Raw genomic sequence first — 18,005 nt, forward strand, 5'->3', positions numbered from 1 at the left:
GCATTTACTAATGTTAACAAAAACAACCTTATTGTAAAGTGTTACTATTATTCTGAACAGATTTGGACTACTAATGTATATTTTATGTAAGTAAAAGTAATTCTCACACAGTGATTTTTCTGTGAGTAAAGGCTGCACAAAGTAATATTGTTCATCATCTGAACTGTAGTCTCTTAGCGGTTACCAAGCAACACTGCAACTTGCCACATTAATATATATAATGTGTTTATCAACATTTTGTGCTTTGTTTTCAATGTGGTTATTTTAATTTGAATGTATAGTCTAATCAATCTTTTTTATAGTGACTCTTAATGTCTTTTTAAGTGTTGTGCAGCATTTGTCCAGAGCTTCTGTAGTATTGCATCAAGGTCAGACAATAACCGTGTTGGTTTGTCTACAATGCTGCAGACTGCAGAGGACGTAAATGTCAAAACTAGATTAACACCCTGAGCTACTCTCTACCTGATATGTCTATGTACTGAAGCAAGCACATTCTCAATCGTTTCAGTTCAATTTGGTTTTATTGAATTGAGGTTTTGTCAAAGATGGTCATCTATGCCCCCTATCGACTATCACTTGATACTGCACAATACTAATGAAATTGGAAATATGAAACTGGTGAGACATTTGGATCACAGATTTATTTTTTCTCTCACATTTTTTATTAATAGATGGATTAACTGTTTAATAACAGCCATTCAGAAACACAAGAAATCTCTCCAAAGTCAGCCGGATAGTGAAGAAGGTATGGAAAGAAAACATTTACTGTTTTTTTGTGATTCTGTGTGAAGATGTGATGCCATACTAAGCTTTATTAAATTACTGCAGTTCTGACCCACCTCACTTAATAAAATCTGTATAAATGCACTTGGCTCAGGGTGCATGCTGCATCTGCAGTCAATATGACCATAATTCCATGTTTTGTAGTTCAGACTGTGCTGGTTAATGAGTGATGTTTCTGTTGTCAGACTGTTACAGTGAAACTGAATCTGAGGAAGAATCATCTCATTCACCTCTCACTCACCGGAAAAAGCCAGCTGCGGTGAGAATAGCAAACTCTCAAATATACTGTAGATAAACACAATCCTCTAATTCTATATACATACACAACAACACATCAAACTCAATGCATAAGCTGATCTGAAAAATCTTTATTTTTATGGTGTAATCGATAACGCAGACTCAATCAAACACACTCCCCCGAACAAAGGGTAAAAAGAACAGGTCATCAACGCCAGAGCCAATGACGATTTCACAGGCAGGGGGCCGTAAAATAGCAGGTAAACACACCATCAAATGAAATCACAGATCTATATTGGCATTGATGTATTTTTTAAAAAACTTCCACCTTCCTTATCTCTCTCTCTTTTTGTCACTCTTAGGAAAGGTAGATGAGATGGATGAAATGTTTCATAGCCTGAAGAAAGGAGGAGTGTCTCTGATTGGTCAGAATCAGCCAATTACTCACGACCAGCTCCGTAAATCCTTCATCAAACGCAACAAGAACCCTGTCATCAATGAGAAAATTCACACACTCCGTGCCCTCCAGAGTACACTCAAGGTTAGGCATTAACTGATTATAAATAATAATAATAATAATTTATTGATTATTGATGATAAAATCGATTACTGTAACTTATGCCAGTAAAATATTACACTACCCCAATACGTTATGCATGCACACTAGCTGAGTGCAAAATGTTTACACTGGAAACCTTTAGTTAAACTGAAAAGATATATAAGAATTTTAACATGCGTAAAATTGTTCTAAAACATTTATCTTGATATATCTGGGTTGCTGATATGATATGAATTTATTTTGTTTTATTAAACCTGAAAGTAAAGTAAAATAAAATAGTGTTTTCTGCCCAAAATTGGTCAAGCTCAGGTCGGTTTCAGCATTTCTCATTGGCTGTTTGTGTTTTACAGGCAAAGGAGGCAGAGCTACAGCTTATTAATAAGGTCTTAGAGGATTCTGAGCTCACACCAAAAAATTTTCGTGAGTGGAAGCAGTTTAATGAAGAGCTGCTTCAGGACATTGAGAAGGCGAAAGCCATGCCCAGTACAGAGACAGTTTCCAGGGGTGACGACGAGGCAAGGGGACTGAACTTTAGTGATGGTGAACAGCTTGTAGATGCTGAAATATCTGATGATGGAGGCTCCACCCCTAAAGATGCAACAGTGTTTTTGCAGACACATAGCACAGACAAGGACAATACGACACCTATGGAAAACTACTTTTACATATGAAACAGGCACAAACTCATCAAAAATAACCATTTACAGAGACTGACAAGATCCGCTCAGAGAAAAGGAAATCATACATGAAATTCAGCCCACCTGGGACAGAGCAGATTTTTAATGTTTTTTGACAAAAGTGAAAATCATTTAGGGATTTTAAACTGCTGTACATGTACTATAAAGTATCACTGTATCACTATAAAGTATCACTGAATTTATGATAAAATGCTTTTGCTGAAAAAGGAACAAATCAAACTTAGGCACTTGTTAAAGTACATTGATCATAATGATGTGTATAATTTTACATAAGTATCTTGAGAATTATAATATTAGAAGAATTATAATAATAGGATGCATATTTGTTTTTACTTCAGGTTTGACTACCCTTGAATAGGTTAAGCAATGTCAGAAAAGGTTCTATGAATGTTTTTGGTATGTCAACACGTGAAAGTGTTTCTTTAATAAGATTTTATTTTTTTAATATGAAATTAAATGTCTGAATGGCAATATAGCTCAGCAGCGAGCCCAGAAACTATTCTTCTTGAAAAGTGATACCTCAGTTTGCATGGATGATAGCGTTTGCATTAAATGCTCAGCATTCTGCAGAATTGCCACGCAGTGGCGCTATGTTCTTTATTCGCGAGGTGCAGCATTTGCTGGCACCTTCTCATTTCTTTTCACTTCTTTGTTTACTGTGCTGTACATTCATTTATATAATAGCTATGATTAATATAATGTTGCGTTAACAACCCTGTTGGGAGCTACGTGTGCATTTTTAATGTCTTTCAATGTGCTGGTCTTCTTAAGACGCACATTTCTACAAAGAGAAGGCGGAGTGTTACATTTTTTCAGCAATTTTTGGCGCGCAGTTATTTGAGATTTGTCTCGCGCACATCTAATTTGTCTTGACTGAATACCCCAAAGTTTTAAAGAGTTTTGAAACACTCAACTATGTTTGACGTGTACAGCTATAAAGTAAAAAAATGTTTTGTCTTTATATTTTGTAATGATCGTAACGAAAATAGCTGAAGCGGTCTACTGTTGCTATGGTTGCCTTCTCAGGCAAACGCGTGTTCAGGACAGCGCGTGTTTCGCCTGTATTTGACGGGTCAGTAGCCTATACAGATTACAGAAATATTATCTTAATTGCTTTATGTATTCCCAAAATACAAAATTAATTATTCAGAGGTTATCAAATTGTGTTTGAAAATATTTGTTTACTGTACAGCAATTCTGCTCTGCTATTAAACAATAAATCCACTATAAACCTATTAATTAATCTGATGTCTGAATCAGACATAATGCTTGTCTTATTAAATTTTAATTTGAAACAGTTTTTAGAAGTAACTATAATACATTTCCTTTTCCCCTCTCTGTCAGACGTGGCATGGATTTTCAAGCTCATAATTGCAAGGTGAAGCAAACTGATCTCATCTCTGCATAATATGGAAATTTACAGGCAACTCCAAGGCATTGGCGTATTTACCCAAACTAACAGTTTAGTGTAAAATTATTTCACGGATAAAGACCTAAAAACTATAAGCAGTCAGGATCTTTCACATGACTTGAAAGGAAACCTGAGAATGAGCCATTGACACATTTATTCAGAAATAAAGCCACAATAGTCAATACTTACACATATTTACAATGCAAAGATTTATCAAGTTTATTATCCATAAATCTTTAGTGAAAGTATGCATGACTACTCATGTAGAGGTAAAGCCCAAAATGCTTTTGAGCCTTGTGGCATTAGCACATCACCTTCATTGTAAGACACCTTTGGAAAGATTGTAGAACAGCATTGTCATGATGTACAAGGAAAATCTGTCGTAATACAGACCTTTTACAAGAACCCTCTTTACAAACATCTTGCTTACGGAACTGTTACTGATTAAATATTAAGCTAAACTCAAGCTATACTGAAAGCATCTGTGACCTGTGGACAATTATCACGAACAATCCTCACCAAACAAAAATGGTAATTGCACACTTACAGTATAATGTTGCCCCAAATATATATATTTTTAACAAAAACTAGTTTTGAAAAATTGAATAGATCTTGTATTTAGGTTTTTTACGTTGGTTTTCACTGTTCTCCCCATTGTACATAAGAGTCTCTTATCTCTCTTGTTCAATTTGGCTGATCTAACAGTTCACCTCATACATCTCGGCACTGTCTTTGAGTCTCTGTTTGGGACAGGTTGGACACTGCATACTTTTAAACCCAAACAACAAAGCTGCACCTCCCAGCACCTGTACCCAAGCACCCACCCACCCAAAGTACAGCGACCCAGCCGGGTGTAGCGTTAGTCTCGGTGTTTTGTGCATGTTGACTTCCTGGGTCTCAGGTGGAATTAAATCCACCTCGATCCCCAACTTTGAGAGATGACGTGTGTAGACCCCTAAAGCAGCCAGACTGAGTATGCCCGCTAGCGCCACCAACAGGCCACCGGCTGCCGCTACACTCCTGAGAGGGATATCGGTCCAACAACGAACCCCCACGCTAGCGAGTACGATCCCCACGCCACACAGGACGAGCGATGACAGCACCATCTCCTGGACCAGTCGAAGCCGAGCGTCCTGTTGATATGAGCCCGACACCGGCCAGCATTCTTTAACCTCAGAGTGCACCACCTGCAGACAGCTTTCCCACAGTCCATCTGATCGAAGTAGGAGGAGCTCCTTTGCTCCGCCCCGCCCTGCCGCACCCACCCGCGCCTGCCCCTCCCTCCACTGGGGCGTGATTGCTGCGGTGAACACCAGCACAAGGCCCAAGGGAGCAAACACCACCCCCATCAGCATGGACGCGGGAGTGTGCATCGCGAGGAAGTCCAATTTGATGTGTAGCTGAGCGGACGGTCGCAAGATATTGTCGGGGCTAAGATGAAGCTGAGCCAAATAGCTGTTGCCAAGGACCTGGTGAGGAAAATGAGATTTACATTAGAATAGATGTAAATCATACTCGCATCTGGATTAAAGATTCTAGAAGATTCCTCCAAATCATAGCACAGACGTAAAATTCACTCTAATGCCCATTTGGCGGACACAGATTTATGGTCTCTGTCTGCTGCTGGATGAGCTGTCTGTTAGATCTAAATGAGAGAGAGAGTGTACATGCATGTCTTGTTAGCTGATGACTCTCCTTTGAGCTCTAAGAAACATCGTCACTCTTGGCAACCAGCACAGTGGAGGTGAATGCCCATCTGTTGCTAAGAGACAGTAACCTGGACGATTCCACAGTTGCATCTTTTCTGGTACTGGCTCTAGTTCTATCAGCCACAAGTATTTATGTGTGCATGCTTGCGGTCGCAATCTGATGTTTTTGTAACCCTTGATGATGCTTAGATGTTTGTCTTGTTGTGACATTGGAAATGAAAGTAGTGGGAGGTCTAAAAAATGTCACATTAGTCTGCAAAGTATCTGCATCATCTAATTGTTTGATACCCTTCTAAGAAATGTGTTAGAGGGGTGTGGGTGCACATTGCTTGTCAACACGTTGGTCATTCACTGTAACATTAGAGCAAATTCACGTCTTTCATCGCATTCATTTTCAGCCTCTTTCCTGCTCCAGTCACTTTCATTGCACGGCAACCCAAAAATCAAACACGTAAACAGTAATGAAAACAACAGACACAGCCATACCAGCATAATGTGGCTACTCGCATTCCTTCCTTCAACTTTAAATGCAACTGAAAGCACCTGTTTTCACTCTGCGCTAGTTATGAAATATCCGGAAAAAACAGCATGACAGTATGATCGGAAGAATGATGGTTTTTCCAACTGGGTAAGCAGACAAAAATGTATTTTTATCAGCGATCATGACAGATCAACAGGATGAACCACTGCAAACTACCTACAGGCATTGACCTGCTCTGCTGACCCTGTTTTGTGATCATCACAACGCACAGCACGGCTGTCATCCACTCACCTTCTCTTCGCCTCCACAGAAGAACCAGCAGACTGTTGACACACTTGCTCTCTGTTAATTTTGGTGGATCTCCGTCCTCTCCCGGATTCTCTTTAGCCGTGTGGATGTGAATTTCCGTACACCCCCGTCCTCTAAAAAGGCACACACACCACAGAACAAACAGTAAAGCTGATGTGTGCTGACTACAATATGCAGTCTGCTCGCTCAAGGCAGCAAGTGGATCAAAACAGAGACATGGAAAGATAGACATGGAGATGGAAGGAGAAAGAGAGATGAATTTAAAGGGGCAGACTCATAGCATGCATTAGTCAGAGCCGTCCACAAAGGTGTTAGTCTAGCAGCTGAGATGACGTACGTGAGTTTTCAAGATGACACGCATGAAAAACGGAAAGCTAATATGGGCTTCTTTGCTGTTCTTTAGATTTCTGATATGAAATCTGTGAATCAGATCGTTTTACAGAGGGGAATGTATAAGCTGGGTTGAACAATAAACATACTGGTGAGGGTTTATAGGTCACCTCTTGTGAAGAGCTGTAAATTATTTCAATGAACTTCAACCATGTCCCCTCTCCATCAAATCTGATGACATTCAAGTAGAGCTCACAAATTGATTGTGAAATGGGGTTTTGCAACATTTTCATCTGAATCCATTATTCATTTCTATGTAAAAACCCATGGGATCACACATGTGGTGATGACATGTTTTTCACATGTGATCACATGGTTAGCATGCATCACATGTCATGTACCAATGTTTCAACATATCGCTGCTGTCCTTCTGAAACCTTGTATCTCCATATTTCGAAATTTTTACTTTTTGCCACAAATCATTTATTTGTTACCCTTTATATTTATCACTGGGTTGCAATTATACAACTAATAAAAGTAATAAAAAATGCTTGTCAAATTTAACAACATAGAATTTAATCATTAAAAAAGCACAGTGTTTTTTTTTTCATTTCCTGAAAAACATCGAATTTGGAAATCCAAGATTTCGGAAGGACAGCAACAGGTTTATTTTTCCCCTTGTGTCCCCTCTCTTTTATTTTTACATAGATTATTTAATGTTCATTTTTATAGTGTTGAAAAACTGATTTGACACATTCGTGTTTTGAATTTTGGATTTTATTTGCCTTATAAAAGCAGAGGCAGTAAAAAAGGAAAACACAGCTTTAGTGTATCAATATTGAATGAAAGCAATACAAAGCATTTGAAATGTACAAATTTGTGAACTGAAGCAACATCCACAAACTGAAAAGTCACCATTAATTATTCTGATGTTTGGGCAAGTTATTTAAGCAGTGGTTTCTTTGAACGTCCTTGTCCAAATGTCGAAGGATAAAAGGTCCGGTTGTCCCAGCAACCGTTCTAGCCACACAGATTAGAAATGTGTGTTTTTATATTGAGTGTCAAAGTTTTGGTGAACGAAACACTGACAGATATTAAGCCCTCTAAGGGTGGAAATGTGCGACTTTGAAGTCCGAAACACTCTCGGATGTGTGAAGCATTTCAGATGTGAAACTAACAGGCTGAAAGTTACAGCACCCTGACTGGAAGTGTACCGAAGAAACATGCGGCAAGATTAAAAAACATGCAAACCACCATCGAAGCATAAAGCGATACAACCGCCTCACATCCTCTTCTAGAAATGATGGGCTTATCGTAAGCAGCGTAGAGGCAGCATATCAAAGGCAAGTTTATCGTTGAAATAATAACATATATCTATAAAATCATGTCGACACACACACAACATTATCATATTTTCGTCTATTTACAATTCATATTTACAGGCAATTTACCTTGTTGATCATAATTGCTCAAGTTATAAAATAATTGTAGATAAAATATTTTTTCCAAAAAGTAAAAAAGAGGTAAATGGTGTTTACACCACAGGTATTGGTATGCGTTGAAACTGAAAACGTTAGAACGGGCAGGTAAGTTCTTTTGTTTCCATGACGATGCCTCTAGCGCTCCAGAATCTGGCTCTCAGTTGCTTGCGCTTTTGATTGGAGGGGCAGCGAGAAGCTGCTGGCGGGGGCATACGTCATGATGATGTCATTTATAACTCCATAAGCGCGACCTGGAAGTGGTTGACCATGACTTCGGAAATCTCGATGAGGAAGGCCGAGTGGTTGCTGTAATGCTCGATGATGTTGTCATCCATGTTCACAAAGATCCTGAGGACGGGAAGAAAGAACGTTAGAGATCAAACTCAATTGCTTTCATTTACATTTATGCATTTGCCAGACCCACTTTGACTTTATTATGGGAAAGTTTGAACTTTTGTGCCGCTAGTACAGTGCTCTACCAGTGTTATACTTATTAAGCCATTTTACAAGATCTCATTCGCTCATGAAGCCAAGTGACAGTGACTGACGCACTCGAAAAAACATCGTGATCCACCGACTGCTGAAAGAAAACCTTAAGCATTCCTTCACAACCTTCTAAGCATTCATCATTTCCTCCCTGAGGGCAGACCCTGATTTAGAACCGTACAAAAAAACCCCAACAAACCTTATCAAGAACATGTTAATCTCATGACTAACGCAAATTGGCACAACGCTCGACTCCAGCAGTTACAGTACATCGGCCAGCGTTTGTGTCTAACATAGACGGTATGTGCGTGTCTATGACAGACTAACAACGAGGCTGTGCCAACTCTCCCAGCCCTGAGGGTGGAGGGAGTACGATTGAAGATTAACGCGAAAGAGAGAGAGAATGCGGCTCGACCTGTCCCTATCCTTCAGCCATATCATCATCTAACGGCCTGAGGAAAGCTGAGCTCCGAGTTACACAGCTCAAGGCTATAGGATGATTCAGATAATAGAGTGGACATCTTTCTTTAAGCATGTCTAGGTCAGAGCTCCTTAAACGCTCCAGTGGTAGTGTGAGATAGCAGGTGACGGGTAGCCTGTTTAATCATGACCAAGAGGTACAATTATGTGCTTTACTTTAATGACATTTATTACACGGCTTCTGATTGGTCAATTGCCGCAGCCGAATAATTTTTTTATAATGACTACTAAACTGTCCCTGGGAACCAGTCAGCTACACTGTGCTTTGATATCATTTTTGTAATCAATATGTAATGTTCATTCATTTACAAATTTTGTGAGAAATGCAATAGAGTAGTCATTATTATTTCATACTATACGTCTCATTGAGGTAAGTTAATCAGGCCAATGGTTCTACCCATACATGTTCCGATACAGATGAGTTGACAACTTGACAGCCAAGCATGAATGTCTACACAAAGTCACGGGTGATCGCCAAGCAAAGAGATAAATTCGTCTTTCTCATTCAACTGCACGTCATGTCTCTTACACAAACAGACGCGATGTTGCCTTTCTGTCAGAGCCCTGATCTCTTCTGTTCTGTTCCTATTTGACCTTTATAAACCGCAAATAACATACACAGCTCAGATGACTCAACCCATGTTGAAATCTTCCTGTCTTCCTCCTTTTGTTTAGCTTTTTATTCACCCTGTTTTTAAAGGGGAGCAGCAATCATCGCATTCCAAACACTACAGATCTCCTGTCAACCCGGTCTGTCGACTTTTCTTCCAGGCAACTTGTTGAGATGGAGCTCAGATTATAAGAAAAGGGTTTAACAGTCGTTGGTCTCTTGAAAGAGGACATTTCAACATCCCTCTCGGTTCATGACTTCATCACAAAGGAAGTTTTCAAGAAGACACCGGATGAAGTCATAACGACAACTTAAAACGTTAAGTGTTTCTTAATGCAACAAACCGCTTAATGCCAAAGAGACAGAACACTGTTACTGTATGACAGAATAGTTCACCCAAAAAAGAAATTTCTGTCATCATTTATTCACGCTCTTGTAATTACAACCCTGTATGAGTCTCTTTCTTCTGCAGAACACAAATGAAAATATTTTGGCGATAACCCATTGACTTGCATTGTTTGGTTACCAACATTCTTCAAAATATCTTCTTACAAGAGGGTGAGTAAATTATGACACCATTTTCATTTTTGGGTGAACTATCCCCTTAAGATCAAAATCAAAGTGGTCTCTCAAAGGTAGCTTTGAGTTTGCCGTGAAACGTTATCAATATGTCACTCACCCTCTTTTGCATTTCTTGAAGATTTTCCCAATGGTGTCTTCTTGCATACCGTACTTTTCTGAAATCTGATAAGACAAAAGGGACGTGAGTCAAGTCTCAGATACAATTCTTCTCAAGGTTTGAGGTGCGATCTTCACAAATATGTGTAACGGAAATAGAGGAAAACTTACCGCTTCTCTCAGGCCCTTGAGGGTTGGCGTGTTTAACATAAGGGCATCAAACACTTCCTCGGTTTCTCGCCTTACATACAGCAGAACTGGAAAAACAAAGAATTCATCCCCAAAATAGTTTAGAGACAGCAATTGTGGGTCAAGATATATATTATAATATATTATCAACAGTCTGTTTTTAAATTTTCTCCTGCCACACCATAGGACACATGGGCGGTATAGTCAACTACCCAAATATGTTTTTGTTTCATGTTTGTTGTGTTGTTTGTATGGTTATAAGTGAATGTATGTACGTATCAGTGTTAAATCATAAATATAATCATAGAAAAAATTGAGGTTGGTAAGTTCCTCCCTCCAAAAACAACACATCATACCTCTCTGTTGCTCATCTCGACGTAGTTGTTTGCTTGGTGGGGAACTGCTTTTATCGCCGCTGTCCGCGTAGCAGTTAACACGTTTCAATGAGTTCCTGTCGCCCTCCTCCACATTAACAGGGGGCACCTGGACAGTCACAAACAGATAAAATCAACGTTTAAAAACACGTAATAAAAATTCTGCATCATTTCCTGGCTTCTGCGTGATGATAACCTTGATAGCGACGTTACCATAGTGACATATCTTCTCTGAACCTGCCCCCCCACCCTTGGGTTCCAGCTATATGTAACAATGCCAAGCCACTGACATCCAGCAATATTATGAAACGATGTTGAAATCTAACAGGTGTGAAAGGCACATACACACAGACTGTGGGAAAAAGGCCTGTCTCGACAGCATCCATTCCTCTTCCACTCACAGTGTAAACATGTCTGAAAAGCATGTCTTTAACACCAGCAGAATAAAAGCGCGTGTGTACGCGTGTGTGTTTAAGATCCCACGGGTTAATCCCGCCGTCAGTCATCGCGGTCGTCCCCCTTTCTCGGGTGAGTTTCGTTTGTCATGTAAACTCAGCAGCGCACCAGTTAGCATGTCTGATCTCGAGATCACTTTCGCTCTTTCTTTTTTCCAGGCCCACTTTTTTCCCACCGCATTTTTTCCCACACTTTCCCTCTCTCGCTCCTGTACTCGCGGCCCTCGGGGTGTTGGTGAACATGACTCAACAATGCTGCGGTAAGCCGCATATCCAGGGATGTAGGGAAGAGCGTGTGTGTGTGCAAAAGAAAGAAAGAGTGGAGGACGTACCAGGCCGCAGCGCTGCATGGTGCTGAAGTGCATCTCAGGGATGAATAAAACAGGTTGTGTGACGTGATCATCCAGAGTCTTGAAATATGTGCAGTCCTTTCCAACCGAACTGGAGACCAAAGCCTGTTTAGAAGCTGAGGAGAACAAAACAGGGTTAACATAAAATGCATGGATATTTATTTTGTAGCATGAATGCTGTTCTTAGTTTTTAAATATTGCGGTTGTACGCCTGGTTGACAAAAAATGTTGTCAGTAGTTCAAAGAATAAAACAAAAATGATAATTTTACCTAAACACACACACATATAAATAGTAAATTAAGCAATCGAAAATTTACTTTTTAGAGCTGTTTAATGCTTTCAAATGAAGAGGTCTTCAGTGTTCTTAGGAATTGGAACTGTACTTTGCATAAGGAAACTAAGATATATATGCATTGAGTTTGCATTTCTCTTTACATAGTTTGTATGGTGCTAAAGAGTAAACATCTTGGGCTTTAATTATGTAACTGTTGACACGTACTATTATCTGCAACATTCTTGGTTCTCCTCTTGGATCTCTTCCTCTCCTCATCTCTCATCTTCCTCTCTGCTCCCTGCGAACAGAACATTGAAACGTTTAGAATCTGAAGCAAATCAATAGTGAAACATCTTGACACATTTCTCTGGAACTAATAATTCTGTGCTGAAACGCTATATATATAACGATCCTGTAAACAACCCCATTTGAATTCATGTCTCAATCCAATGCCAGATGTGTGGTATGCATTCGCTCCATCTAGACAAACCACAACAATGCTGCGATGCACTCGGTTCCCCTGCTGCTGCTAAACCAGTCAGACATGTGTTCAATCAGACCATCCCATCATGCATTTCCCCCCACACGCTGTCAAAACAGCTAATGGCTACGGCAGCCATGAAAAACGCAAACTGCCTTTAAGGAGATGAGTGAGATAGAGCAGTCTGGTGCCATTTATCTCATCTGCTAAACAAAGAGTTCAATAGGAATCAGATGAGCCAGACAGAGTAAGGGAGGGAGGGACACAGAAAGAGATAGAAAGATAGATAAAAAACAAGCAACCACGCAAATCGAAAGCGATCAGAGGTCAGTGGCCAAGAGTCAGTGTTAGGTTTGTTTAAAAGCTTCATGATGAGCCAAACAAGCTACATCACGCTGATAATGAAACATTTTCTTTGAATGCCTGTATGAGACTTTTCACGCTACCATGAGATTCGCTTTTGATTGTGAATGATTGGGATGTCAGACCTGCACAGTTAAGATGTTATAATATTGGACAACGGCTCACCTTATCGCAGAAGATCTTGACCTGACAAACAGCTCTGTGAATGAGCTGGTTGTTCCCTGAGCTGTAATCGTAAGTGTCGATCTGCAGATTCAGAGGAAGGCCTTTGACCCCCTTTTGGGAGGAGAAATCAGTGCTCAGAGAATTGATGCCGATGTGCACCTGTAAAACATATTAACACACATATTTTAAACACATGAAATCCATGTAAAAAACAAGAGTGGTTTTATCACACCATGAGATAGTTGGACATTTAATAAAGCAAAATAAAACATGCATCGGTTGGATCATGTACAGGCCTGTCATTTATTCACTGCTTTAAAAGTCTCTTTACGTCATAACAAAAGGAAGGGTCAGGGATGAGACACATTAGATGTGTCATGCAAAGATGGCATGAATAATAATTCTGAATTATTTCAAAAGGAAAGGAGTGGCCATAAGGAGGACTGGATGGCAAGAACGGACATGTTTGCATATGGACAAAACCAAAATAATTATCTGTGAAATAATTATAGATAAACTAACTGAATAATTGGGTGAACAGGTGATAAATCATTATTGTCCAAAAATTCTTCCTAGTTCCTCATTGCAGGGAATTAAATTGGCGCATTGGCACTTAAATTGGCTTTACATTAGGAATTAGAGGAATAAAGGCTGGAGCAACTTTTAATGTTTTTTATTATAAGAAAGCTATACATTGGCTTTCTTTCCAAAGAAAGAAAACCTTTCTCCATAACGTTCTCTCTTTCATTATTTCTTTCGCTGCTCCACCTGCTGCGAGTTTCGTTGTCCCACCCATCATTGCCCCAGGGGCATGCTGAAGTTTGCCCTTCTTCCTTGCTATTCTCTTTTTATTCCCTACGATGACAGGTGCCTGAGGAGGAGGTCACATACCGCAGATACCTCCGCTTGACACTCCTTTCAACTCATCATTTAACAAAAACAGGTGACAGGTGGATCTGTGTACGTATGCGCTCGTACCTTCGCCTCCTCATTGGTGTTCCAGATGAAGGACAGTGCGTTGAAAGCAACCTCCTCCACATTAGTTATTCCACTGAAGACTTCCTTGTAGTCGGCTAGAGTCGATAAAGACAAGTGTTAAAACAACTGGATTATACAAAAAAGCTTAGACCAACCACAACCAATAAAAAAATCTATGCAAACTGTTTATAACAGGTGCAGTTTAAGTTGCGATAAAAAAACATACATTAACTACTGCAATAAAGTAATAATAATCACTCTTTTTAAATTATGAATTTAGGTCTTATTTTAATTTTGTACATTATTTTAAGTTAGTTTTAGATAAATCATTTTATAGAAACATATGTTATGCATATGTGTTTGTCAAGAAACAGAAAATAATAAATGAATAATTTCTAAAAAGATTTTGACAGTTTTGTACACACCAATATCTATGACCCTCTGTTTAGCGGTCGGCTGTCGTGCGTGCCAGTGGTTCCAGTATTTCAGTTGCATCTCAGGACTCTTGTCATTCTCAAACACAGCCATGATCACCGTCTGAGAGAGAGAGAGAGAGAGAGAGAGAGAGAGAGAGAGAGAGAGAGAGAGAGAGAGAGAGAGAGAGAGAGAAATAGAGAGAAATAGAGGAAGTAAAATAGAAGCATTATTAGAACTTGTCACCTTGTGTTGTGTTAGAGAGTGGAGACTCCCTTTAGAATGAATGCTTGCGTTTACCAAGTGATGTCATATGTCACCATGCTAATACCCCTTTCTCTCTGCTTTGTCAATAACCATAGCCGTGTGCTTTGCTTTTAAACAATAAGGCCTATCTGTCACACCTTCTTCACCATCTCCAAAGGTTAAGAGCCTTATAATCTGCAGGGGCTGATTTGCGGGAGGATTTGCATGCATGTCCTGAAGCATCATGGTTAGGAAGCACTAAAATAATCACGGTAAATCACAAAGCCACTTCAAACTAACCCTCAGTAATCTATGGAATGAATTCTTGGAAGAAAACGAGTTAGCATGACTTTTTGGAACTTACTTTTACTTTGCTGCATGCCACTCCCGCAGTGCTGTCCACTCCCTGCAGGGTAATGGGGTAAAACTGACCCTTGTTGAGGTACACCATCGGTATTTCTGTGGTCTTGTGATGGGAAGCTTGCGGGGCACCAAGAATGAACTGGAAATCATTCCTGTGAACAATGAATGCTTTTTTGAGCTGGAGTGTATTTTGGGGAAAGAATATAATGAGAGAGTAAAGTAGGAAAGTTTCATTAAGAAAGTTGACAGTCTCACCTGTATCTCTCTTGAGGGGAGTTAGAATAGGAATCTGAATATATAGGGCTTGTCTGTCCCGCAAAGGGAGTGCTGAAGGTGAGCGACTGTTTGAGTGAACAGAAAACAAACAGATCAAGTGTCAAATAAACGTAGGATAATTTTATAGGAGAAAGGCATGCGTCTGGGGATTTGTATGGTTACACTACAAATTCAAGATATATTGTCTAAAATATCAAGTCAGAAAATGCTTGAATATTTTTCAAAATATTCTCTAGCGTATTTTGTATAAGAGCAAAAATACTCTGCAAACCTCTTGGTTAGCATCCGCGAATGCCTGATCCGACTGCCACGGTTTTTGCGTCGCCGAGAGCAGGATCGAGTCGAAGATGTTGTTGATGACTTGCTTATCATAGCTGTCGCCCGTGTAGCTGTCAGTGCCCGGCAGCACTTGCTTTGAGTGACTAATAGAAATGTTATCAGAAAGCAGCTTCATGATGTGAGCGTTCTCCAGCGTAGCCAGTTCAGGAGGAGAGCTGTTCGGCGTCCTAAGAGAGCAAAAATCTGTTTTTACTCGTACTCAATCACACATTCTAAGTAGGTAGTAGCCACCTAAACAACGATCACAAAAAAGTGTCAAAGTCAATAAAAACTTTGCTCAATCTCGGCATTGTTTATGGAGCTTTCTTTTCATGAAAAGAAAAACCAAACACGCTGGGTGGGAGCTGTTTGCAGCCTAATGCTCATTTCTTTCACTGTTTGAGTTTCTCGTCAAGGTTTGACATGGGACAGACCGACGAGCTCTATGTTTCACTTGCACAAAAGGGTGCCGTGTAGTGACTCAGTCTTTTTTGGGATGGGTTGATGAAGAGGATTAACAGTTGAACCAGCTCTGACCTCAAATATTCTTAGGCTAAATAACCCAACCTTCCAAAACACTGAAACCATAAAGAGGAAATATGGCAACAATAGCTTTTTACACCTAAACGACCCGGCGCTACAGTAAATACATTCATCTTTTCTTCTCCCGCTTCTCTTTTCTTCAAGTTGGGTATTATGCTTACTCTAGAAAGCGTTCTGAATCGTAAAATAACAAGGTCAGACATACCTCTCCATGCCTTTGTACGCACTGCTTTCACGAGCACACGGTGTCACCTTTTGGTCTTTTGGGGTCTGTAAATAAATTTGTAAACAAAATCAAATGATGAGGAAAAATATCAAACAACTACAGGACGCAGAATTGTTTTTTTTTTGTTACCTTGCATGTCTCGTAGAGGTTGTTAAGGGCTTCTTCAGTTTTACTCTTGCTGAGGTCGTCCATGTAAGGCCAAGAGTCCATGATGTAATTGTCTGAATGACGCAGATAGCTGAAACTCTCGTTCTGTTGTACCATGAGAGCCCTTGAGGGAGAAAGCGGGCTGGTTTTAACACAGATAAAACATCACGCATTCTCAACAAGCGTGCATGATTCTGAGCAGAGCAGTATTGAGATGTATGGCAATGGTAATCCCAAGACTTTCAGCTGCCGAACCACAGACTCGAATCATGTCAAGGCGCAAGATTTGCCGATCTTCATTAACCCTCAGACAAATAATTCGTAAAGCTATACGTCATGAACAAAACAACCGGTCACATCATGTATATCCACTCTTCTATTAAACGGTCAGAAGAAAAGCCACAATGAAGAAACATAATTTCAATTTAACAAAAGCATCGCAAACGAAAGACGAGGATTTGGAGAGGATCACCAACTCCTCAAACAGGGAGAGGATGGATTTGTTTTTGGGTCTTTGCCCAACTACTAGGATTAGCACTGTGGTGGTCTGCTGTGGTGAGCTAAAGCGCAAACAGAGCTGTTTAGGCACCTGTGCCCACATCAGGTGAAAGTTTACAGAGCATCTACTATCCCCATAAAATCTTCCTCAGTCTAGACTTTAAAATCATGGCAAACTAAAAGTGTTTCTTTTGCAACTCAGATGAAATTTAAAACATTTCTTTAAGCCTATTAAACATTCTTATTATGCAATTTTAGACACCTGTATGTTGACGTAGAGCACAAAAAATTGTGCCTTTCCTTCTGTGTTGTGCACTTGGACCCCTGGGATACTAAAGTGCCCAAGTCTGTGAGAGTTTGTGCATTCATTTTTTTTTTATCAGCAGAACATGAAACAACATAGACCAGTGAAACTCAGGTACATCTTACAAACATTCTGTTTCTGAGACGGCAGAATCACACTGGATGGAAAATTTGAATTGTACAATAATGGCTCATATGAGAATTTCTAGCCAGCTGCATATTAAATGCAAAAATGTAACCAAAAAAATTAAACCATTATTCTTATAAAAAGAATAATCTGCAATTTTAGTAAGAATAACACATGCTTATATAAACTAGAGATCCTGAAAGCTTTATAAATATATAAAATCTAATAAAAACCCATAACACTTACTCAATCTCTTTGGTCATGACTCCTCTGACAGGCAATGGAGGTTAAATCCTTAGTTTGCAATCTCTCGGTTCTCTCTCTCTGTGTGTCTGATTGTGTGTATGTGTTTATATCCTGATGATTGAAGTGGTTTGATTTGTAACTACATAGTCTGTACTATTTATCTACCTAGCAGGTTGGCTTCTCTTCTCTGATTGGCTGAGAGCCCAAGACAGGTGTGAGATAGTACAGGTGTATCCTCCCTTTAACTCTTTCAGTGTTGGAGAGAAACTTGCATTTGTGTGAGTGTGTTTTGGGTGGGGTGGGGGGTGCACATGTCATGGTAGCTAATTAACACCTCATAAAAGACTGAGAGTGGCTGGCCATAGGTGTGAAATGCATTTTATTTGGTATCAGAAACCAAAGGCACAGGTGAAAGA

At 39.8% G+C, this 18,005-nt stretch overlaps 3 protein-coding genes across 4 annotated transcripts in view; 1 reads left to right on the top strand and 2 right to left on the bottom strand.

Moving 5' to 3' along the window:
- Positions 1-2,991, top strand: part of cnksr1 (connector enhancer of kinase suppressor of Ras 1) — a 33,201-nt gene extending 30,210 nt beyond the window's left edge. For both annotated transcript variants that reach the window (XM_057344414.1, XM_057344415.1), the window contains 5 exons: positions 672-745; positions 969-1,042; positions 1,181-1,280; positions 1,383-1,561; positions 1,930-2,991. In XM_057344414.1, the coding sequence (XP_057200397.1) occupies positions 672-745; positions 969-1,042; positions 1,181-1,280; positions 1,383-1,561; positions 1,930-2,250 (748 nt within the window). In that variant the 3' untranslated portion in view covers positions 2,251-2,991. The remainder of the gene's footprint in view (positions 1-671; positions 746-968; positions 1,043-1,180; positions 1,281-1,382; positions 1,562-1,929) is intronic.
- Positions 2,992-3,832: 841 nt separating this feature from the next.
- cldn23l (claudin 23-like) lies at positions 3,833-6,745 on the bottom strand. The gene is made up of 2 exons (XM_057344413.1): positions 6,170-6,745; positions 3,833-5,157 (listed from the first exon to the last, which is right to left on the bottom strand). The coding sequence occupies exon 2, from the start codon at positions 5,059-5,061 to the stop codon at positions 4,387-4,389; it is 675 nt and encodes a 224-aa protein (XP_057200396.1). The 5' UTR covers positions 5,062-5,157; positions 6,170-6,745; the 3' UTR covers positions 3,833-4,386.
- A 531-nt stretch (positions 6,746-7,276) lies between these two features.
- Positions 7,277-17,707, bottom strand: grhl3 (grainyhead-like transcription factor 3). Its single transcript, XM_057344412.1, has 15 exons — positions 17,590-17,707; positions 16,398-16,539; positions 16,248-16,312; positions 15,453-15,687; positions 15,161-15,246; positions 14,907-15,057; positions 14,308-14,419; positions 13,883-13,977; positions 12,905-13,063; positions 12,121-12,193; positions 11,603-11,736; positions 10,798-10,924; positions 10,424-10,509; positions 10,254-10,318; positions 7,277-8,346 (listed from the first exon to the last, which is right to left on the bottom strand). The coding sequence occupies exons 1-15, from the start codon at positions 17,604-17,606 to the stop codon at positions 8,229-8,231; spliced, it is 1,665 nt and encodes a 554-aa protein (XP_057200395.1). The 5' UTR covers positions 17,607-17,707; the 3' UTR covers positions 7,277-8,228.
- Between the last annotated feature and the right edge of the window lie 298 nt (positions 17,708-18,005).

This window comes from Triplophysa rosa, linkage group LG10 (genome assembly GCF_024868665.1).
Source record: "Triplophysa rosa linkage group LG10, Trosa_1v2, whole genome shotgun sequence".
NCBI lineage: Eukaryota > Metazoa > Chordata > Actinopteri > Cypriniformes > Nemacheilidae > Triplophysa > Triplophysa rosa.

Bases quoted from the DNA above. Each gene is read 5' to 3' on its own strand.
- cldn23l (XM_057344413.1), bottom strand. From the start codon at position 5,061: ATGCACACTCCCGCGTCCATGCTGATGGGGGTGGTGTTTGCTCCCTTG.
- grhl3 (XM_057344412.1), bottom strand. The intron at 15,058-15,160 runs GTGAGACTGTCA...CATTGTTCACAG, and splicing joins TCCCCTCAAGAGAGATACAG to GAATGATTTCCAGTTCATTC. The intron at 12,194-12,904 runs GTGAGCCGTTGT...TTCTGTTCGCAG, and splicing joins TCAAGATCTTCTGCGATAAG to GGAGCAGAGAGGAAGATGAG.